This window comes from Platichthys flesus, chromosome 4 (genome assembly GCF_949316205.1).
Source record: "Platichthys flesus chromosome 4, fPlaFle2.1, whole genome shotgun sequence".
Classification (NCBI taxonomy): domain Eukaryota; kingdom Metazoa; phylum Chordata; class Actinopteri; order Pleuronectiformes; family Pleuronectidae; genus Platichthys; species Platichthys flesus.
Window position 1 is genome coordinate 494173 of NC_084948.1, and position 25153 is coordinate 519325.

Sequence of the window (25153 nt, forward strand, 5' to 3'; positions counted from 1 at the left end):
AGAGGGATGTGTGTTCTGTATGTCATTGCTCATTGTATGAAATCTTTGCCATGGTCTTGTACACTGATGCCCATCTGCAGATGCTGAATTAAACTACCAGAAAGAACAATTGCAATGACTTGTGCTTGACTATAGGGAAAATTCTATGACAATTTGGCGTTGTCGGCAGGATAACTTGTGTGAGAGGACGTTCTGGATCTCAAAGCTGAAGGTAAATAGTGCACAAAAGAGTCTAAAAGACTCTTACCTCAACCTCCCTAAACAGTTTGGAGACGTGAGGACTGGATGCTGAAGAGAAGGGATGCCCTCTCACTGAAGTGATCTATGCGGACCGAGCACGACAAGCAAACAGTTTCTTTCTGGTGAGTAAAATTCTGATTTCGAAAAATAAACTAGGTTTATAAGGGTTAAGAGGTTCACTCATTTGTCAAAGTGAGGAGCAGACGTGCTTACATAGCAAGGTTTTGGAAACCGGTGTAGAATCCAAGAAGCTTCAGGGTTTGGAACCAATAAAAGTTAACTGGGTTTAACAAAGTCAGGGTTTGGAACCAATAAAAGTTAACTGGGTTTAACAAAGTCAGGGTTTAGAACCACTGCAAAAAAACAACAAGTTAACTGGGTTTAACAAAGTCAGGGTTTAGAACCACTGCAAAAAAAACAAAGCAAACGAAATAGATACAATAATTTCAAATCAAAACTCAAATAAAAAAAAAAATAGATAAATAAAAGAGATAATATCAGAGATAGAAAGCAGAAGGCAGGGACTGATGTTGTCTCCAAGTGTCAGTTTCTCCACTTAGATCCTGATCTCGACTCAGCTCCGCCAAAGGGAAGACCACAGCCGTCAGCGGTGCTGCATGGGGACCAGCCGAGCGCTCAGCCGCCACCACTGCAGACGGCACAAGCGGCAGTTCCAGCCGTCTCTCAACTCTACCCAGACCTCGACCTCCCTGCTGCGGAGGGAAAAGACAGCCCTCCAGCCTATAGCACTCCGTGGTCGGCAGCTCACACTCCGAAGCGCACCCGAAGAGGCACAGATTACGGTTTAAAAACATCCTTACAAGCACCGATGGTGGAGGTGGCCTCAGGAGATGGTAACACTCAGCTGATTTACAGACCATGGACATTCACGGAAATGAAGGAATCTAACATTTCCTTTCTCCCACAAGTCCTAAGTGGGGGAACACAGTATGCAGTGCAATTAGAAGCTTTTTGCAAACAGTTTAAACCAACGAGTACTGAACTGCAGAGACTGTTGATGACGCAGATGGGGATTCAGTTTTCCAAAGTGACGAGAGTTTTCCCCGCACGGGAGCAGAGATTGATGTGGGCCAGATGGAAAGCCTTGTTTACCTAAATATCTGTTTCCTTATTATGCTAAGTTGATACACGGTAAGGACCATGTGTCAAAAGGGGGAACTGTGAACAACGCACACAAGATAGATGGGATTGCTATGGAACTGGAAAATCTAACAGCCCTAGTGGGGGCAGGTTTCTTATCTCTTTCTCCCAGTATTCAGGGTATCAGGAATGTGGCTCTGCAGAATAGAGTGGCTTTGGATTTGATGCTCGCAAGTCAAGGGGGTGTTTGCCACATAATTGGGACAGATTGCTGCACATACATACCTGACATTTCTGATAATATGACGCATATAGTTTCCCACTTAAATGATTTATTGTTTGAACAAAAGAGCAAAGACTCTCAAATTCCTGCAGGATGGAATTGGGGGTCATGGTTAACAGGTTGGAAAAATGTACTGTTGAAATTTTTGACGCCTATTCTGATTTCATTTTGTGTATTAGTGTTGTTTGCATGTTTTATTGTTCCTTGTGTTAAGACTATGGTAACTTCCCTCATTAAGTCTATGATTGGGCAATATGTTCAACTTCCTGAAACTAATCAATCCTGGACGCTTCCCTTCCAGGATGATGAGATGATTTAAAATTGTATAGAGGATGTTGAGCCTTGAAGTCTCAAAGTGGGGAATTGTGACGGGAATTTTACCATTTGGGCATTGATTGATGGAAAGAACTACTTTGATGTATAGAAAGATGAGCAAATGCAGTCCCTTAGGAATCAGGGTGTTTTGCTTAAGCAATTGATGGTTATATTACTTCCTAACTTACAGGGTCACTTAACAAACACTTCACAGGGAGGGGGATGTAAGTGGGTTGTAAAACACTGATAAGCGATCCTTGAAAACAGATGTTTGACTCGAGGGGCGTGAGACCAAGTAGAAGACAGGATACTGATTACCTATTTCTAAGGATCAAAGAGATATGATAACATGTGTTCCTCTCCAGGAGGAGCTTGTAACTGTATAAGAGGGATGTGTGTTCTGTATGTCATTGCTCATTGTATGAAATCTTTGCCATGGTCTTGTACACTGATGCCCATCTGCAGATGCTGAATTAAACTACCAGAAAGAACAATTGCAATGACTTGTGCTTGACTATAGAGAAAATTCTACGACACCCTCAACAAGATAAAGGAAAAATAAAAACAAAAAACAACTTTTCACAAGGTAAAAAGAACGAAGAACCCTCACAGAGCCACATGTGAGGGATCCCTCTCCCAGGACAGAGAGAAGTGCAATAGATGCCACTTGAAAAAGGAGAACATCAGAAAAATAAGGGTATATGCAGCATTGATTATAATAAACACTGTAGCATAATGGAAGGTCAATGAATAGATTGATTATAGTCATTAATTTCCGTGTATCTGAGGAGAAATATTGTCTTTCAAGCAGTCTTATTGTAATCATAGTCCATGGTCAGCAGCCACCATGATCATGATCCCCCATCAATATCGGATGCCAATATAGTCCACAGTCATTATCCACTGCCGCCATAAAGATCCACCATCAGCTGCTACCTCGATCGTTATCTGCCACCACTATCAGATGACAACACGATACAGGGTCCACCATTATTATCACAATCAGCCAGCTAGATACAGGATCCCCCATTATTATAACGATCAGCCAGCACCATACAGAATCTGCCATACAGGATCCATCATTACAATCTCTGATACGCGATCCACCATTATAATCCACAATGTGGCGGCAGCCACAAAGGGTCTCCAGGGAAGAAGTCATGTCAGTAATGTATGTATTAATAAGACATTCATTTCTTTGATGGGATAAGGAGGGAGAAGAGTAAAGAGAAGCTTGGAAGAGAAGCTCTATGTGTCCCCCAACATTATAGACCTATAGCAGCAGAACTAAGAGCAGGTCTTAAACAACTCTGGACCGGCTCTAATTATGAGCTTTATCGTAAAGGGAGGTTTTAATTCAACTCTTAAACGTACAGATGGTATCTGCTCCCCGAACTGAAAGTGAGAGATTATTCAACATTTTTTGGAACTTGACAGCTGAAAGCTCGTGCTCCTACTTTACTTTTGGAGACTTTAGGCATGATAAGTAAGCCTGAATTATGGAAGCGTAGCGCTCTAGTACGCTGAAAAGGTAATATCAGCTCTATGAGGTATAGTGGTGTCATATTATTAAGGGCCCCGAAGGTGAGGAGGAGAGTTTTGAATTCTATTCTTGATTTAACTGGAAGCTAATAACGGAGAAATGTGGTCTCTTTTCTTGGTTCTTGTCAGGACACGTGTGGCAGCATTTTAGAGGCCCTATTGAAATTGTAAGGTTTTTTCTTATTATCAGGGCCCGAGCACCAATGGTGGGAGGCCCTATCGAAATTGTAGGCATTATTCTTATCATAATTAGGGCAAGAACCGAAATCAGTGGGAGGCCCTATTAAAATTGAAATGATTATTATTATGGGTGCCGCCTAGTGGCTGGCACCTCTAGGCAACACTTTGCCAAGCATGGACCAAGTGGTGCCAGCCACTAGGCGGCACAATGCTTTGCATGGCGCAACGTGCCATGCAAAGCATTACATATTACTATTCACTGGTTTATATTATTATGGGAGCCGCCTAGTGGCTGGCACCACTAGGCAACGCTTTGCAGATAAAAAGAGAGAGAGAGGGGGGCTACGTATTCTCCACATAGGCTTGAGTGGAGAATACGTAATTTACCCTTGACACCCGACATTTAACGGAATAAACAGTGAAGAAATTATTCAAAAGGGATGACATTCAATCCCAGAGTGTAAAGTATGAATTATATTGAGAAGCCTACAAATGTTGGAAAACGATTTTGGTCTTCCACGTTAAGCAGGAAAATTGGTTGGTAGGGTCCGCAATAAGTAAGATCTCTGTATTTTTTTAACAGAAGTGTAATGGTTGCTTGTGAAAGGGTGGGGGGAGGGTACCAGGTTTCCCTGATTATCTTTCATTTCAGGGATCAGTCTTGAGGCAGGTTGTTGCTTTAACTAATGTACTAACAGCTGAGTGTGTTTGTCCTCGTACTTGTACGGTTGTCACTGCTTCTCCATTTTGTTTGAATAAGACAAATACAATTATTTCCCCTCACAAAAATGTTTTAAGAGTTTCTCCCACAGAAGGGAATATGATATAGTATTAGATGCATTTGTCTCGATCGTTGGAATTGTATTCAAGAAAGCCGAAAGTTGATTGTGATTGTCAAACAGCTCTAACTCCAAATTAAGCTGTGCACCTGATCCTGAAGCGGTTGAGCAGAAGGTCCTGAAGTTAAAGCCAGGGACTTGGTAAAGGGAAACATCCAGCCTCCTCCTCCAGCTCCATACTGCCAGCATCTGAATCAGTTGTCTGGAAGACAGCAAATCACACAAACTGGTTAAGTCAGCATTCTTTAGTAATTTACTAAAACAAGCTGGAAAGGCTTTAATCCTCCAGTCCAATTTCATAACAATGATTTGTCTCAGATGGTCATTGGGAAACAGCCGCGATTTAACTGTATGCAGGCTAGAGAGAGAGAGAGAGAGAGAGAGAGAGAGAGAGAGAGAGAGAGAGAGAGAGAGAGGCTGGTTTAAAAGAGAGAGAGAGAGAGAGAGAGAGACTGGCTGGTTTAAAAGAGAGAGAGAGAGAGAGAGACTGGCTGGTTTAAAAGAGAGAGAGAGAGAGAGACTGGCTGGTTGAAGAGAGTGAGGCAGACTTTATCAGTAGGTGGCGCTATCACTAACATGGCATACACACTCATAGATCTCTTCAGGTCAGGGCCTTGATCATGTGACAGAATTTTGGGGTCGATGCTCCGACTTCATTTCCAAACTGACCACTAGGTGGCGCTATCACTAACAATAAATAAACACTAATATATCTGTTCAGGTCAGGAATCTGATGAAGTGTGTCCAATTTCGGACCGATTGCTCAAACTTCATTTTCGGCCTGACCACTAGGTAGCGCTATCACTATCATGAATACAAACTATCACATCTGTTCAGGTCTGAAATCTGAAGAAGTGTGTGCAATTTGGGACCGATAACTCAAACTTCATTTTTGCAGCGATAACTAGGTGGCGCTTTCACTATAATGAATACACACTAATATATCTGTTCAGGTCTGGAATCTGAAGAAGTGTGTCCATTTTTGGACCGATGGCTCAAACTTAATTTTCACAGCGACCACTGGGTGGCGCTTTCACTATCATGAATACACACTAATATATTTGTTCAGGTCAGGAGCCTGATGAAGTGTGTAACATTTTCGACTGATTGCTCAAACTTCATTTTCAGCCTGACCACCATGTGGCGCTATCACTATTAGTGCGTTTGCAGTAATAGTCTTGACTTCATCAGGACTTGACTCTGATCATGTGACAGAATTTTTGGGTCGATTGCTAAAATTTCATTTTCACACTGACCACCATGTGGCGCTATCACTATTAGTGTGTATGCAGTTATAGTCTTGTCTTCATCAGGACACGACTGATCATGTGGCCTGATTTTCGGACCAATTGCTAAAAGTAAATTTTCACACTGACCACTAGGTGCCGCTATCACTATATCTTCATACAGACTAATACAGGAATCTGATGAAGAGCCAATCACATAGTCTTTCAAAATCATTGACAGTTTTTTTTATTTAAAGAGTTCAACAGTTCCTCCTTGAAAGACAAAGAAAAAAATGTGTTTAAGCTGACTGCACCACCTATAGTATTTATTAACACCTGTGAAGTAGTTTATAAATAGATTACACTGTCCCCTTTTTCGCCCTTTGGCTCCCCTCCCTCTGCGTGTGTGACTCACTGGGACTTATCTGTATGCTGTATTGCGGGAAGTTCACACTGTGCCAACTTCTCCCTCTGGTTACTTTAAACTAGGGATGGGCAACTTATCGAATATACTCTATTAATATCGCAGCCTATTCCAAGTGATATGTATTAAATGAGTATATCGCGACCATCAAGGACAAATTGTCCTGTGAATGTTTTAAACTGCATTAATTCTCATGGAGTTTTGCTTCTCTCTTATCTCACAGAAACCAGCTCACTCCCCGCCCATCCAGAAAACTCTCCTTTCGCGCATGCATATTTTTGTATCAGGAGAGGAGGGGAGAGACTCAGAGAATATAGAGAGAGCGAAAGAAAGTGAAGAGTCCCAGCGATTTCACTCAAGTTCAGAGACGGATAGACAGGTTTGTTCATACTCTTTGTGAACGCTGAACCAAACAAACGTTAACATGAACAGCATTCACTCCAGCGAGACTACACAGCATCGGCGGATAAACCTCCAGTTCGCTTAGCCTGTGTGTGTATGTCTGCTCGTCTCTGTCACTTTTCACACACAAATATTCATTTATTGATCAATGGTGTCAGATCATGATTTTGGATTGTTCCTGTAACTTTAACCCTGATGGCGGTCAACGGTGTCATTTTTTTTGTGACAGTTTTGTTACAAAGGCCCAACAATGGATTATTGTTTCACATCAGATACATCAATACATCATAGTTGTAAGGGACCACTTTATCACCAACCTGCGTGGTGAGCTCATCCTTCGGTTCTGCTCTGTCAGTCCGGGAGCAATCTGTGAAGAGAAGTTAGCAAACTAAGTCAGGCAACTAGTACAAATGGGATCTTATGGTATCCTGTGGGTGATTTAACCACTAGTAGTTAAGATTTGGTTTCAGCATTCGGTCTCGGTTTTGTTTTAGTTTCACGGTTGTATAGGGCAGTGGTTCTCAACCTTTTTTCAGTGATGTACCCCCGTAACCAGCACAAAGCAATTTTGGTCGAAAGAAAGTTGTAATACACAGTGCTGCGCCATTAGTGTCTGATTTATTAAACTTTGTAGCAAGACACTTTCAAATTTAAAACTCCATCTATGTCCATATTATTGCTCATTTGTAGGGGTCTCTCTTAAACTATTTGGAAATAAAAAGATAATAAAATAACTATACTACTTATTGAAAAATAAATTATCTCAATTATAAATAAAGATTTGTGCACATAAAAATTATTATCAACTTAAAGTGACCTCTTTTGGGATCATTATAAATTTATGTTCTCAAACTGAACTCATTCACTTAATTATACATAAACACTTCATCTTAAAAAACTCAGGTGGCTTACCAACATTACTTTCATGTTTTATCTGGAGATACCGCTGAAGTTGTGCTGGCTTCATGCCACTGCTGGCTAATCTCTCCCCTCAGAAAAACACAAAGTTTAAATAACCCAATCTATGTTATTGTTAATATTGTTTAAGGGTCTTTCTATTATTTTATTGTGAAATATTCTCTCGTTTTGAGGCCAGACAATTTCATTTCCATTTTTGGGTTACATGCTTTTATTTTGAAAGTGTTTCGGTAGAGAAGGGGACTTCCTGTTATAAATCTGTTAGTTCACAACGGAAAGTTTTATGTTTTAGCAACCCTCCAAAGAGGCAAAAGCTCTCAAGGCTCAAATAAACCTGAAAACATCAGTTAAAGTCTTAACCATCTTTCGGGGGATATGCTACACAAAGCCTTGGGTGGGTGGCAACTAGTGGAAGTAAATCCCATTAAAACATATTCTTGTGAATACTGACGGAATTTTGCCGGCTCTGGTTTCGCCTTTTTTGACACTTGTTCGTTCGTGTTTTCAACAGCATTGCTGCTACGCTTCCAACCCCAACTCCATTGTTTGAGTTTTCTAGGAGGCAGGGATGACAGGTGGCAGTTTGGGTCAAACCATCCCTGTATGGAGGAGACTGAGGGTTTTTTTAGATAATGAAATTCAATAGCCTACTGAATATAAAATCCAATTCATGAACTTACATCAATATTTTATTGAATATTTATTAAATAACAAATTTTAAAGTATTTTTGAAAACCCTACCAACCAGACCTGCGGCTCAACCGCGAGTCCAAACTGCTGAACGCAGCACAGCAGCTGGAAGAAGCAGCCCGAAGCTAGTCTCTGCTGCTCGATCTGCTTCATGTCCACACACGGACCGTCAGTCCACGGGAAAGGGAACCCGGACAGACCCGGGTCTGGGTGAGGGGTTCCGGAAGTGAGGGCGTGACAAAAACCGGACTGAGAGGTTGAGAACCGTCAAATCGAGCTAGCTCTCAGCGGCTAGCTGCTCTCTCAGCGAGACTTAATAGTACAGCAGTGCATATTTTCAAGTGTAACCATTGAACTGATCCCGTTTAACTGCCACAAAATTTGTTACTCTTGTATTAAAGATCCCAATGAGGAAACATGCTTTGTTTTTTTTATTTTGTCTGCATTTTAATATAGCCTATAAATAGTGAATTTTAATATAAAAATATTAATGATTAATCAAAAATCTATCGTTAATTCTCCTGACGATCGATTAAGACAATTAAATCGAATGCCCATCCCTAGTCCATGTGCTTCCCTCGTCACAAGCCAAGTGGGAGTCTCTCTTACATGGCCTTGCCCCCCCCCCCCACCCCCACCCCAAAGCACTTCATTGCCAAAGTGCTTTGGCATTGATATTTGCCAAAGCACTTCACTCCGTTTTTACAAACCTCTGATACACCTGGAATAGCTAGCTAGCAGCATGAAGCAAATTAAGCTTCTCATTAGCTGGCTCATTAGCTTTTAAAGGAACAGGCACTCAAAACAGGTCAATCTGAGGAGGGCTGTTTTAGACAGGATAAAAAGGGTGCTGTTTTAAATGATCCCTGTTGTATTTTTTTTTAATTTTTTTTTTTATATTCTTTATTTATTTGACAGTTGTATACAAAAATTTACATCAGCCCAAGGGCAATTTTCTTTCTTCTGATGTCAACCTTTTTCAGAATTGGGTAACTTTGTACATTTTGGGAGAGGTACAGTGCGCACATGTAGACAATAATCACAGATCAATAGAGAAAAACATATAAATGAATAAAAAGACGCCGAATAAAAAACAACACGTTAGAGGGTGACTTGATAGAGAATGGGATAGGGGTCGGTGAGCCTCACTAAATCAAGACAACATTACAGGGTCATTCATTCAATACTTCCACAAAGTCTGGTCTTAGGGGTTTTACATATCTCACCCATTTGCTCCATAATTGGATGAACACAGTTTTCCGAAGACGAAGGGAGAAAGTAATCCCTTCCATAGCATAAATGTCATTTACTATATCTATCCATTCCATTTCTATCGTGGGGGGCTCAGGAAGTAGCCAGCGCCTTGTGAGCTCTTTTTTACAGGCGGTTATTAGTATGCCAATCATATATTTATCTGGGCGCCTTGTTTGACAATCAACATTTCCAAAAAATAATGTTTTAAATTGTAGGGGCAGGTCAGTATTAAGAGTGCTTTTTAATGCTTTGTGAATCTCTGCCCAGAAATGTTTAATCGCTGGACAGTCCCAGAATATATGCCAGTGATGTGCTTCCTGAGACCCACATTGTCTCCAACATGTGCTCTCCCCTCCAGCAAAGCATGCTTTCTGCTTTGGTGTAATAAAGAAACGAATAACACATTTCCACCCAAATTCCCGCCACACGTTAGAGTTGGTGCTTTCCCACTGGAATTTGCATACCTCCAACCAGTCCTCATTTGATATTGGGAGGCCACCTTCTCTCTCCCATTTTTCTTTAACATATTCAGCAGTGTGGTTTTTTTTTGTCATGAGGCCTTTGTACAATCTAGATATAACTCCTTTATTTGAATCATTTTGGTAGGCACCGAGAAATATTCTCAATATTGGGTCTGCAAGGTCTGCTCTGTTTCTAATATTATGTTCAAAATAACTGCGTCTCTGGAGGTATCTATAAAAGTCAGATTTTTCAAGACAGTATTTTTTCCTCAGGCTTTCAAAGTCCTTTAATTGTCCCTTTTCTGTAAGGGAATAAAATGTTGTTATATCCTTTCGAATCCAAAATTTAAATCTATTGTCAATTTCATTTGGTTTGAACCCAGGATCATGAGCGCACCACTGGAGTATTTGCAGTTTATGATCTAGCTTGTATTCTCCTTTAATTGTATTCCAGATTTTTAATTGGAATTTGATCCATGGATTTTCCACATTGTCTATGAGTTTTCCCAAATTTGTATGCGCCAATACTGCATGAATTGGGGGATCTCTCATGACGGAGAGTTCAATGTCTTTCCATCCGGAACAAAAATTTGGGGTACATATGTTAATCAGGGGTTTAATTTGAGCGACGTAGTAATAATCCTTAAAATTAGATAGACCCATTCCTCCTTGCTCCTTTGGGAGTTGAAGAGTTTTAAATTTAACCCTAGGTATTTTGCCTTGCCAGATAAACCTTGAAATTATTTTATTCATTTCGGAAAATTGTATTGAGGGAATTTCTGCTGGAAGTGCTTGAAATAGGAAGAGATATCGTGGGAGAATGTTCATTTTTACAGAATCAATTATATTGCTAAGACTGAGGAAAGAAATAGAGTTCCATCTGTGTATGTCATCTTTAATTTTTGCTAGGAGGGGTGTGTTACGAACCATGTTCTTTATGTCCTCTATGTGTACATGTATTGTGTTCTGTTTTGTGTTTTTTTTGTCTTCTCCTCCTGGGTGACTGGTGATGCCTGCAGGGACCGGAAGGGGGAGCTCTCGGGCAGGACGCGTCTGAAGTGGCCTGAGGAAGAAGCATCATGGCCGCTCATCTCAGCTGGGGCCAACAATACAATTGCCACACCTGGTCCAGATCAACAATCAACCCTTCCCCTTTAAAAAGTGCTGTGTTTTTTGTTAGCGAGAGGAGAGGCATTTTGGGTGGGAGCTGTGGCAGAGCTCTGTTTGTTTTGTTTGGCTTAGCTTAGGTGTTTGCTGGTTCAGGTGATACAGTTTTACCTTTATTATTTGAGTTGTAAGCCGCCTACTTTTGTTTTGTCTTTGTCTTTGTTAATGTTTGTTTGTTGTGCGCAGAGGGACAACGAGAACAGGTAAGATTAGTGATGGCGAGATGAAGCTTCATGAAGCTTTGAAGCTTTCCATCCAATTGGTTCGCTCATGGGCCGACGCTTCATGGTGCTTCATTTGCTCTACTGCGCCATCAAGTGGACATTAAATGTAATGTAATTATAATGAAACCATGGCTTTGGTGTGTGAAGCTTTGAATTGAATAAACAAATTAATGATGTTTGTGATGCCAATACACAAACACGTACAAAATGGATAACAGTTACTTTATTTTTATTTAAAAACAACAGCTTCTCAACAGTGCTGGGTTTCAGGTTTCATTTTTTTGAAATAATTTCGCCTGCTTTAGAAACGATCATTTCACAGCGCACAGATGATGCTGGGGTACAAATAAAATATACCGCAAGTTTGTACAAGTTAGGAAATAAATTCCTTTTCTCCCTCCAATACTCAGCATATATTGCAAGCAAATGCACAATAAAGTCCCAAGACAAGTAGTGTGGGGGGGAATCCATTGCGTTTCGCGGCCCCTTTTATTTTGAATCACACACCAAACCCGTGAACCCTTTCCTGAATCAGTGACGTGCTCGGCCGGCTCGCGAGGCTTCGAACGTCATCACATACGTCATCAACACAAGCCTTGATACGCGCTTCATAAAAATCATCCTCGATTACTCGACACGCGCTTCGAAGCCTCGACACGGGAGGACACATCACTAGGTAAGATACTCCGGGGTCTACATATAACACACATGTAGGTTTACTTCTTGTTAATACCCCAGGTTAGAGTGAGCACCACCCGCTGTACTTTTGGGTGCTAAGCACCTGTAAAGGGGGGGTGGGTTTTTTTGTGTTCTTTTCTTTGGTGCCACTGAGAGTCCTTGTTGATCCCTGTGTTGCTTTGTTTAAATAAATACTTTTTTGCCTTTTATCGTGTAATGGTTTCTGTGTGATTGCACCCTCACTTCTCCAGACCTGTCGCATTTATGCTATGCCCCACTCCGAGCCACCAGGGGGCGTAACACTGTAATTTATCACTGCCAGTGTTGAGATATTCTTCGGTAAATGTATTCTTAAGTATTTCAATGAACTCTGATCCCCGTTAAAATTTAATCTGTCTCTAATATTTTTTGGGGGCGTAGAATTAAAAGTCAATATTTGTGTTTTTTACAGATTTACTTTATATCCTGCATATCTACCAAAGCTTTCTAGTAAGTTCATTAATTCTGAAAAAGAGTTTGAGGGGGTACTTAAATAAGGATATCATCGGCATATAATGCTACCTTTTGGTCCTCCATTTATGCCGATGCCTTTAATACTTTCCGTCTGTCTTATCCACTGTGCGAGAGGTTCTATATAGAGTGCGAACAGTAATGGGGAAATTGGGCACCCCTGTCTTGTCCCACGCTCCAATATAATAATATCTGACAGATACTCGTTTATTTTTATACAGGCTGATGGTTTAGCATATAGCGTACGAATGCCCTTGATGAAATTGTTATGCATGCCAAATCTCTCAAGGACTTTATATAAGAAAGGCCAGCTAACTGAGTCAAAGGCTTTCTCAGCATCCAAACTGATTAGGTAAGCTTCAAGATTGTTCTGTTGGATATGACTTAATATGTGCAACGATCGCCTGATGTTATCATGGGTTTGTCTTTGTGTGATAAATCCAGTTTGGTCATTGTGTATAAGTTGAGGGAGGATGTTTTCCAGTCTTTTAGCAAGTATGGTTGTGTATAATTTTTAAACGCTCTATGTATTTCATCTTGTTTATAGTGTATAGATATAGAAACCGGGTCCCTTATTTTGTATATGGTTCTATCCGCTTGTTGTTTTTGCAGTTTTTTTGCCAGAAGTTTTGCTGATTTTGGTCCTGACTCATAATATTTCTGTTTTGTGAATATGATTTTTTTTTCAATTTCCTGTGAATGTAATATATTTATTTCATTTCTTACTTTCTTTATTTTTATCAGCACATTCGTTTTTTGGTCACTCTTATGCTGTGTCTCAAGATCTTTTAATTCTCTACTAAGATCAGAAGGCATCCCATACTATAGCTGAGTCAACCTCCCTGTTATCATTTTCTTCAAGATACGTTTTTATTTCCTTTCTCATTTGGCTCTTTAATTGTGGGTTGTTTAGAATACTTGTATTTAACCTCCACAAAGTTTTTCCAACTTTGTGGCTTATAAGTACAGTGCCAGACAGGGGTGCATGATCAGATACATCTATACTTCCAATATCACAGCTATGCATTCTATAGCGATCTCTCTTCAACACAAAAAAATAGTCTATTCTTGAGTATGTATCATGGGGACATGAGTAGAAAGTGTAATCACGGCCAGATGGGTAAAAGTCTCTCCATGGATCTAGTATGCCCAACTCTGTCATTAGAGCATTAACTCTTCTATGTAGTGGAGTAGTCGTTAAGTTTTTTGATGAATCTAGTCTTGGGTTAAGACGGATGTTCCAATCTCCACCACCTATGACGATTCCCGGTGCCCCTATCATTAAATCAAATATATTTCTATAGAAAATAAAATCACTTCCAGGGGGGGCATAAATGTTACATAATGACACTGAAACGCCATCTATTTTTCCAGAGACTATTATATACTTCTCCCTTCTTTGTCTGTTACCTTTGACAGATGTTCAAATGATCCTTTTTGATGATTTATTTTTTGTGTTCTGATGGGCTGAGGTGTGTCTCTTGTAAGAACACAACATGTGCTTTTTCCCTCTTCATTTTTGATAATATTTGACTTCTTTTTGCTGGGCTCATAATCCCTTTCACATTAAACAAGAACTTTTAGCACGTTCTCATTCATAGTTTACAGCTTTGATTATCACAGAAAGACCTCTACTGATATTTCTGATGTTATAAAAGTCGTACACTAAAAATATCTCTCCCAAAAAACAAAAAAAATCTAAACAGAAAGGGGGAAACGATTTGGAACGTAACATAACCGAAACGGTTTATAACAGTCGTTTCCAGTGTAGAGGCTCAATTCAAATGAACCTTAAAGGACTTTTTAAAGTCAAAGTCCCCATAAGGGAGAGGCCCACTTCGTGTCGGTGGTGGGGCCCTAAAGAGTGGCTTCATGGTGGCGCGGATCTGAACAAGGTTGAACTAGATCAAACCATGAATCCTGAATCCTTTAATTTGACAGATAAAAAAACTGTAGGAGTAATCGCCTGCTTTAAACGCCAAGGCAGTCTTCCGGGCAAATAACCAAAATGAATAACCCTCGTGTCAATTACAACTTATCTGAATTTCTATGAAGAGTCGTCAGTCTCTTGTCGAGGGGGATCGCCTTCTGAATTCTTGTAGTTTTTCTTTGTATTGAGAGCGTTGGGTGTTTTGGGATTGAGTGAAGCCCTCCGCTGCGCCGGGTTCCCTCTCTCCGCTGCGATCACGCCGTCTCCCCACCACCTGCCATTCAGACAGGAGCCGGGTCTCCTCCTGGTCCGGAGCAGCAGAGGACCTCACCACCGTGACTGGAAACCCTCGTGAGGCCATGTCCCTCGTCGCTTCTGCAGCACTCTGAAATAGCCGGTTGCCGTTCTCGTAGAATACCCGCATCCTCGCGGGGTACGGTGTCTGGAACTTTATTCATTTTTCTTTCAGGACTTTCTTGGCTTCGGCGTATTCACTGCGTTTCTTCAGCACCTCGGGTGGGAAATCATGGTCAACGTAGAAGCGATCATTGTTGAAAAGCACTTGTTTTTTCTGCCAAGCTCTACGGAGCACCTCCTCCTTCATCCGGTAGCTCCCGAACTTGACCACTATCGATCTGGGTTTTGGCTGTGGGCCGCTTGGCTTTGGAGCCAGAGCTTGAGGCGCCCGTTCAATCTTAAGGTCTCTGTCACGGGGCAGGTCGAGCGCATCTTTCAGTAGGTTATCCAGAAAACCGGCCATGTCAGTGCCCTCTCTGTCTTCAGGTTTACCGTAGATCCTTAAGTTATCCCTGCGTGCCCACCCCTCCTGATCTATCAGCCTCTCCTCCAGGTTAGCTTGACGTTTCATTAGCCGCTTGATTAGCATTGCTGTTGCTTGAAGCACGGTCTCAGTTTCTTCAATTCTCCCCTCTGCCTCGTCCAGTCTGTCGTTTGCTCTCTTTAATTCATGTTTGATGTCAGTGAGTTGCACCTTAATATCTCTTCTGAAGTCCCGCACTTCGTTGAGGATGCTCCGCAGGCTAGCCTCGGAGCTCTCCTCGACAGGCCCGGGGAGCTGCTTCGGCTGTCTTGTCTCACTTCAGGATTATCTTACATCATATTTGTGGTCGTCCTACTTCTTGTAGTAACCCCTTTTTTCATTATTAAAGAGAAATTTCGCTGGAACTGAAAAAACGACCTATTTTTGGGGTTATTTAACAAAACCGTCGGGGAGCTCGAAAATTAAGCCGTCATCCTCTCAGTGGCGGAACCGGAAGCCGTCCCCCCTGTGGTATTTTGACCAAAATATGTTACAGACACTCATTAAGACCCAAGGAACAATATCAACTTGTGGTAAATTGGGCATAATATGCCCCCTTTATGTATCTAAACCAACATGAAGGATCACGAAGGAAATTGGGAAGAGATCGTGGCAGTTTTTATTTTACAGTTTTGATCATTGAGAACATGATTCAGTTTGTGGATGGCTTATTCCATCAGATCTCTGATCATCCAACTATTTGGTTGAGATAACAATTTGTCAGCAACTACTAGCTAGAAGTTGATGTGAATTACTATATTTCTAGGAGACAGTTTCAATTTCCTCAAGAGCACCACTGACTTAAGCGTTCATGGTGACCCAAAAATCTCCCAGGCTGGTATCGAGGTAAGGACAGGACGGAAGTAGAGAGCAACAGAGGGCATGGATGAAGCCAAGCCATTTTAAGAGACAATTGTGTGTACAATTTGGATGATAACACACAAGTGAAAACATCAGTAGGCTTATTTTAATTCAATTCCTGCTTTCACCTAAATCTTAATTTAAAATATCACACAAACCAAGATGTTATTAGGATTATCACCAGAAGTGGCTAAACTAGCGGACATTAGCATTTCTGAGGGCCCCTGAATGCACCTCATCGGAAGATATCATTGGATATTAAGGCTTTAAAACACAGTATGAATAACACGTTTTGTTTCAAATATAAATGCTGGGCTTGGATGACACTTCAGGAGCAGAACGGAGACATTTTTTATAATTTTTTCACGTCTGAAGATAATTGCCCAATATCTCCAGATGTATTGACATTTGGCTGCAACACTGCTGCAACTCCAGCAGTGTTTTGTGAACTCAAACACTTCACCCACCCCTCCATCAACATATTGGTGAGTAGAAAATGAGTGAATTGTAATTTTTGGTCGACTATATCTTTAAGCTGAAAGCTCTGGCTCCGACTCTACTTTTATAGACTTTCGGAATGACAAGTAAGCATGAATTCTGGGAGCGCAGTTCTCTAGTGGGGTGATATGGAACTATGAGCTCTTTAAGGTATGATGGTGTCCTATTATTAAGGGCCATGTAGGGAGAATATTACATCATATTCAGAATTTAACAGGGAACCAGTGGAGTGAAGCTAATACAGGTGAAATGTGATCTCTTTTCGTGGTTCTTGTCAGGACATGTATTGCAGCATTTTTGACAAGCTGCCGAGTCTTTAACGACTTAGTGCTGAAGCCTGATAAGAAATTACAATAATCAAGTCTGGATGTAACAAATGTGTGGACTAGTATTTCTGCATGTTTTTGAGAAAGGACATGTCGGATTTTTGAGATATTACATGTTGGAATATGGTTTTTGTGCAAACACAGGCCTCCTGTCGGCTTACATGTGTGGTCAAAACTTGAAATAAGCAGGCTGCATGTTCTGGAGTGAACTCAGTCTCCCAGAGTGCCACATGTTCCCTTTGTCTTAAGAAAGTCAAGGTAACTCCGTCTCCCAGGATGTAACAGGCTGCTGCATTTGCTGCATTTCCTGTGATCTGGAAAATGTCACTCATAGCTGTGAAAAGCCACAAAATGCTCACCTCCTATTGGTCACTATGGCCACAATACCTGTGGGTCATCAGCCCAATATAAGGGGAGTTCTCCCCCAATTCTATCTCTTTCCATCCACCCACCGAGAACAGCAGGGCTTTCCAGCTGTTTCTCCTGCATTGCTGAGGAGAGGGCCTGGCTGCCCCAGCCTACTCTTCTCTTCCCACCAACTACCGGAGGTCAAAGGGGCAGCTCCCAGCTCATCTTCTCAAGGAAATCTCCTCGCCCTTCAAGTTCTACAAACTCCTCGTAGCGACACAATGTTCTGCAGGCAAACTTCAACAAGCAACAGAGCTTCACAGCTCTACGGAACCGCTAAGGCAGAACCCTTCTGACAAAGCCAGGAGACGTCACAGAACTGCAACTGGACTGCAACTTCTTTTCCCCTTTCCCTCGGACTGGTAACATAATCTTGGCTTAATAATTATACTACGCTAAGCAAGACTGTTTATTTGATCGGTGTGTGTTTATAACTGGTATGTAGTGTGATATTGTGGCAACAAGTTATTTGAAAGTTATTGTTAGTTAGGCCCTTCACAGGCCCCCTTTGTAGGCCTCTCTGACTCTTGCATTATCTGATTAACATCTAGACAGACACACGCATAGTCTCCAACTACCATTTCTAGAAAGGTGTGAAATTTCAAACATTCACACACACTCATATTTAGTTAGTTAGTCATTGGTTAGGTTGATTGTTTAGTAATTTGTGTTTTATACTTTATGTTCATAATAAATGTTCTTCTTTCACAAATTGTCTGTCATTAATGTTGCATAAGTGAATTTTGCCAACCGTTACACGGTTAAGAACTCCATAACCTTCATTGTTCATTATATAATCTTTAATGGTAAAATATTGAGATTTCTAATTGAACTAGATCTAAATGAGACTGATCTTAATCAATAAATTGGCTCTTTTCCCTTCTTTGAAGGGTGGTGCCCCTCGAGAAAAAAACAATTAAAGTTATGATTTTAAATATGAATGTTTCAAATTTATTGAGTGCCTAAAGGCACATCATTCTATGGTAACACTTTTTAAGCACTATTGCACAACATACGTAAGTGAAAGAAGGCGACCTAAAATTTTTAAAGTGGACATATAATGCCCATTTTACCACAAGTTGATATTGTTCCTTGGGGTCTTAATGAACTGTCTGTAACATATTTTGGTCAAAATTCTACAAGGATCAATTAAAACAGCACCCTTTTACCCTGTCTAAAACAGCCCTCCTCAAATTGACCTGTTTTGAGTACCTCTCCAGCGTACGGACGTTTTGGAGACGGGAAAGTGGCGACGCAGACGTGAGGCGGCGAACTGAAGCAGATTATTTAACCACTTCATCATTAACATTAAAACCAACAGCTTAGTTTTGCTTGTGCGACATATCTGTTCCACAAGCTTTTTAATAAAGAAATATTTAAAACAACTTACAGCAAATTACGTTCAGATTCGATTTAAAAGCGGAGTTACAGAGCAGAGTCATTAATAGTTTTTAACAGTGGCGGCTGGTGAAAATTATTCTAGGTGGGGCTGTAGGTGCCAGAAGCTTTCGGTAACTATCCCAATAAAAGAACCCAAACCAAAAGATACCATTGTTTTAGGGATAAACAATAATTATTTAATTGCCCTTTAAAAACAACAGTTTGACAGATAATGACAATGATATGAGATGTATATTAGTGAATACTCTTAATTCAAAATTCAAGTTCTTGAGAGACATTTACAAGTGGTTGATGATGATGAAAATAACTATATACAAAGAAAAACTGTCTCATATGAACATAAAATGTACCAATTGGAGTCTAATCAGCATTTATGTCTCACTCCCTTGAAACCTGGAGACTGTGTGTATATATTGAGTTGTATGAGTGAGTGAGTTTATGTGTGAGTTTGTTTGTGAGTGAGTGAGTTTGAGAGTGTGAGTGTATGTGTTTGTGTGTGAGTGAGGGAGTTTGAGAGTGTGAGTGAGTTTGTGAGTGAGTGTGTGAGTTTGAAAGTGTGTGAGTGAGTGAATTTGAGAGTGTGTGTGAGTGAGTTTGAGAGTATGTGTGAGAGGGAGTGAGTGCTCTTATTTGTACATGAACTTTGCTTTTATCCTCTTTAAAGTGCTTCCCTCTTTAAAGAGAGAAGCACCTCTCTGATTCTGCTGTGGTCATCGGTGTGGTGATGACAATCTTTAAAAGACTTACAGTCTCGCTGAATGTGTCCTGAAGGTTGTTTTCCATGAAAACCTGGAAGAGAGCCAGTGCGCCACTGCAAGCCATGAACTCTTCATTTTCATAGACCAGGGACAATTCTGTCTTCAGTTTGGCCTTGTCCAGTGTGGGGTAGGCTTCCACAGTGGTTTCCAGCGCTGAATCTGGGAACTTTACGCTGTGTTGGGGGAACAAGTCTCCTTGCAGCAGAGTGGCACTGATGAGGTGCTTGGTGAAAGAGAACCTCTCCTTGGCATGATTCAGAATGGTATCACATACCTATGAAATGATACATCATTTTAAAAAAGGTCACTACACATAATAAACAGTAGAATTAAATGTTTATATATCACCATGTAAATATCATTAGTATCTCACAAGGACAAGGAAAGCTTATTGTTAAATATCATAAATATGAAATAACTACATCTAAACATTTTAGCATGTTTGCTTTTTTCAGTAGCTGTATGGTGAATAGTTCAAAAATATTTAAATGCATAGGCTAACTGTTTTATACAGGAATTAAAGACAAACAAAGATACCAAAAGTAAAACACCTCATGTCCTGTATATAGAACAATGTTACATCTTACCTCTGTAGCTAACCGGTGCTGCTCCTCTTGGCCTAGGGCCCTCCGTTTCTTTGTGGATGGCTGCTGCACAGATAGAGGAACGGAGTCCCTGATACAAAACAGATGATTCATAGTACACATTCGTGTAACCGGCAATCGTTCCTGGCCAACTGGTCGTCCCACGTAGCTGAATGGAACCGCTAGCGTTCCCGGTAGCTAGCGGCCTTATTCAGTGGCGTAGCTCCCACGTAGGCTGCCTCAAAGGAACCGCTAGCGTCCGGGTTGCTCGGGTGCTACCTGAGCAGCACGTCATCTTGCTAGATGACGGCGGTACACCTCCGCTAAATCAGCTAGCACTGTACACGTGCACAATACTGAGCCAGCTAGATAACTCCAAAACGGAACATAGAATACTGTGCCCTTTCGCGAGCTGAATGAAAACAAAAAACTCTTAGGTACAAAACTGAAAGTGGCGTCACCTTCTTAATACTGCTGTAGCATCCTTATTAATTTCCCTCTTTTACTTCACTGTTAGTTCAACAAAGTCGGTCTCCTTTCTCATCAGTTTTTCTCTCTGTGCTCTCCCGTGTGTTTGTTTAGATCCCGCCTCTCAACCAATAGGGAGTCACTATTCTTGAGTGAAGTTCATTACCACCAACTGCTGACCATTTCACCTAACTAGCATGTTAGATTGACTAAACTCTACCTATTTTTCTTTTTTAACTTATTACTGAAACTTTGTAGACATATGATTGCCCAACCATATCCCCTTGCTTTATCAACAGTTATTTAATTAGCATCTTTACACTTTAGGTATGGCAGACAGCTTCAGATTCTCTATGGGAGATATGAGAGACCCCCTCAGATTTGGACTTTGTTGCTTTCATGGGAGCTAGTCCTCACTCTCTGGGCGCTCGGCTCCCTCTGGCTCCCACGTAATTCGAACACTGGTTCTTACTTCATACTTAAAGCTTGGGGCGCTATTTTTAGCGCCCCAAGCTTATCAAATTTGATGACGCTCATTGGCTAATTTACCCGTTGCGATGTGTTTTTTTGCCTCAGCAACAGCCTACCATTGGCTGAGCTGCTGCAGTGCTCGGGCCACTTTCCCAGCGCCCCAAGAGGGAGGAGAAATGACCATGGACACAAATTATCCCCTAACTAATAGTTTATATTATATGTATGACTGGTTCTTGATGATTCAAAACATATTTATTTGTAGAATAAGCAGTACTTAAATTATTATTTTGAAAAAAAAAAAAAAAAAAATAATTTTTAAAAATCACTTTCAATCAGGTGGGGCGGCGCCCTAGCGCCCCCTATTGGCCAGCCGCCACTGGTTTTTAAATATATCTTATAACAATGTGCGTGTATCATCAAATCGCTGCAGTGAACGTGACTGTGCCATCAGGCGCACAGAGCGCACAGGAGATCACTTACAAGAAATTAGAAAACTTTCCGAATAATATCCCGGAGTGGAGGTAAAGTATACTGCTGTGACATTGGTGCGGGGTTCTGCGTGATGTGTGCATTTGAATGAAATGATGAAGAAGAACAAAGGGTTCAGCGATGACTGATTTCACACAGTGTGTTATCCACAGCAGCGGCAGAGTATCAGTGTATTTTCATTATTAGTGACATCACTACTGTCCCATATATCGTTCTCCACCTCACTAACAAATACCTCTGTCAGTGTCAGGAAATTTCGCTTCCTCCTTCTCATCGCTTGATGCCGAGACTCCATCAGGACTCACTGTGGAAACCCATTGGTCAGCTGCATAATTTAATATTCATGCCTAGGGTCTCTGATTTCGAAAACATTGAACAGTCACTTCAGCTGGTGTCCTGTCCCCTGTCACCAGACCCTGAAACAGCCCCACAGGAGCTGCATTTGAAACTGATAGATCTTTAGTCTGACTCCGTCCTAAAGGAGAAGTTCAACTCTGTTAAACTGAATGACTTTTATGCTTCACTTAACAGAGCCAAGTTTCAAAACCTCTGGAGGACTGCACTGAAGATGCTGACTTTGTTTGGCTCGACTTATGTGTATGAGCAGACATTCAGCGTCATGAACGACAACAAAACCCGTCAAAGATCAAAGTTAACGGATCAGCACCTAGGATCTATACTGAGAATTGCTATATACTCCAGACTTGGATGCACTGGCAAAAATGGGAGATCAACAACACTATTCCCACTGAAACTGAAAGTGATGATGTGTTGCTGCAAAGAGGTTGGAACCAAATCTCTGACACACAGCCCCCTGCTCTAACCTGTTAATGTAGATAACAAAGAAATTCAAGTGAGGTAATTGGTTTGGGCGCAGGCCTCAGATGTTTTCATGATGTTTGATAAGTCACGTTACGACATGTTTTTGAATTGTTCATGTTCGTGAAATTTGTTAAATTGCCCTGCAAATAAATGCTTTGCTACCTGTAAAGGCCAAATCCTTTCATGTAATGAATTTTACATGTCATTAATATTACTTCACACAAACACTCCATCCATCTGTTCCTGGCCCGGCCCCCATGTCAAATTTTAGAACTCATTGTGGCCCACGAGTCAAAAAATGTGCCCACCCCTGCCTTTATACGTGACACACAGCCAGGACATCAGGATTAAAGTGATGGAGCGATCCGCATGTCAAATCAGTGTGGAGAGCACTGACCACTGTCATTCACCAGATTTTTGAATTTAAAACCTTATTGTGTAATTTACGGTACACTTGTAATACCAGCAACAGCCTATAATACTTTAAAAGCACTTGCTAGATAAAAACGGAGTTCAGTTCCTGAAAAAGCAGCTATGTCCAACAATATAGAAAAATTTGGATGTGATACATTGAAATTGTGAATTAAATACTGCTGAATCGTAATCAAATCGTGAGGTTAGTAAAGAACCTAACCTCTAGGCACCATCATAACTTAAGTGACTCATAGTACCATATCACAACACTTAAGTGAAAGAATTCAGGCTAACTTGTTGTCCCTAAAGTCTCTGAACATGGATTTTGAGCCAGCGCTTTCATCTATCAAGCTCTTCTCCTGTGGAATCATTTCCCAGTTTCTCCTTGTTTTTTGGGGGTTGTATTTTCTTTCTCTTGCTGAGGGATTAGGGCAGAAGATGTGACACATTGTTAAGCCCTATGAGATTAATTGTGATATCTGAATATGGGCTACACAAATAAAATTTGATTGATTGGAAAGACCCTGAGTTCAAAGAGCCATTTACAATGTTTTGAATGTGAGGACCAATGGTGACGAGAACCCCCTTCAAAAGGTGGAGTCTACAAAATGTCCAAGGGGCAGACAGAGGTTTTCCTGCCATTGATAAATGAAATTTGAGTGTTGTGGGAAAATTTGGCTCTTATTACTCAATTACTCTTATGCATTTACTTTGATTTTATTTTAATTGGCTGCAACACTTTTCCCCTAAAACTCTAAAAGTGTTTACCGGACTCAAACACTTCACCCACCGCTCCATCGTCATAGTGGTGAGTAGATAATTGGTGAATTTTCATTTTTGGGTTAACTATCCTTTTAAGCCAGATGCCCCACTAAATTTGGACTGCGCCCGTATTCAGACCTTAATGGTAAATGTTGAGGCGGCTCAGAGCAGCTGACAAGAGTGACGTTATTGGTAATTTTCTCACCCTCTAAAGACAAGTGTTCAGGGACGTACCTGAGTAGAGGATATCAGCCTTTACAAACCCTCTTATTTGTCTAACTTTGATTGAGAATAAAAATAGCTTCTTCCATAATTAGTATAGACCCTAAGTCTCCAGGCTGTGACCATTTAGTCCCCTTTCCGAATATTTTTTGAGACACTGCGACTAAATTTTATAAGTAGGAGCACGAGTGCTTGGATTTGACATAGCCGCCTCACAATTCTCTGTTCTTGACAATGATTAATTGACAGAATGCATGGCACACCACTTATTTTAGTTCAAGCTGTCTTTTGCGTAGACATATATCGCACATGTTGATGGCGATACATTGATGCAGCCTTAGTGTTCATTGTTTACGTGTAGAATGAGGGCAGGTCAGCAGAAGTGTGAGGAGGACACCACGATTCGGGACTCAGACACGTTACAAACCAACCGCTACTTCTGCTCTGATCCTGAATGGGTGCTGCTAAACCTTTATTGGATGGTCTGTCATTTCCTGCCTCTTTCACAATAGCAAACGATCCTCTCTCATCTCTGTGTCAATGTCTGTTTATTGACTGTGTGTCTGAGTTTAAACTCAGACACACCACCTTAATGTAAGGCCGTTGTCACCAAGGAGTATATAAATTTTTATGGAAGAAATAGTACTTATGGAAGATTTTTATTATAAATTATTTAATATATATGCAAATATTTTTATTTCCAATCAAAGTTAGAAAATGAAGATTGATTTTTGTTTTGGGCAGTTGAATATTCACAGTTTAAGCACTTCGTTGTGTTTGTATAAGTAGTTTAAGATCAAGCTTCTTTGATGACAGCGATTTTCATGCTTTTTGTATACAAGTAAGTTAATAAACTACTTATGGAAGAAGGTTACCCACCGAGTAGATAATAACAGACTCCTCAAAGTTTTAGTGGGAATTCTATTCATGACATTTTATGAATTTTTCTCTGCGAAAACAATCCAATCTTTTTTCATAAGCTACATTTTGCATCAACCGGAAGTAGTCCTTTTCTTATTCTCTCTCTAAATCCGACTTATAGTTCATTGAAATTTCGGGGATCGGGGAACATAAGGGAGGTATCGGATACTGGAACACTTGTCTTTAAAGGGTGTGACAAATGACCTTTAAAGTCGCTCTTGTCAACTGCTCTAAGCCGCGTATACCATAAAGGTCTGAATACGGGGGCACTCGAAATTCAGAGGCTGCTGGCTTGACTGCAGAGAATCAAACGACGGCTGGTTTGATGCAGTTCTGGCCAAGGTTCTAACAAACCATGACTCGTTTGTCCATGCAGCATGTAACAGTGTCAGTGTAAACAATGTGAAAAGGTCTTACCGTGCTATGACCACGGCTCAGTCAGGTAAACGCACTGTGTGCTACCTGCACTACAGCTCCTAAAGTTGTTTGTGAACCCACTGTGAGCGCAGTGTGCAATACACAGCCCTCTCTTCTATTTTTT

At 40.9% G+C, this 25153-nt stretch overlaps 1 protein-coding gene across 2 annotated transcripts in view; it reads right to left on the bottom strand.

Annotated features, from left to right (window-relative positions):
* The window catches only part of nlrx1 (NLR family member X1), a 47576-nt gene extending 22423 nt beyond the window's left edge, over nucleotides 1-25153 (bottom strand). Inside the window, exons 1-4 of one of the 2 annotated variants that reach the window (XM_062386652.1) lie at nucleotides 20044-23363; nucleotides 19446-19730; nucleotides 6870-6919; nucleotides 4590-4702 (exon numbers count right to left, since the gene is read on the bottom strand). In XM_062386652.1, the coding sequence (XP_062242636.1) occupies nucleotides 4590-4702; nucleotides 6870-6919; nucleotides 19446-19730; nucleotides 20044-20163 (568 nt within the window). In that variant the 5' untranslated portion in view covers nucleotides 20164-23363. Of the gene's footprint in view, nucleotides 1-4589; nucleotides 4703-6869; nucleotides 6920-19445; nucleotides 19731-20043; nucleotides 23364-25029 lie in introns of those variants that run through there. The other variant, XM_062386653.1, reaches the window with a different exon arrangement.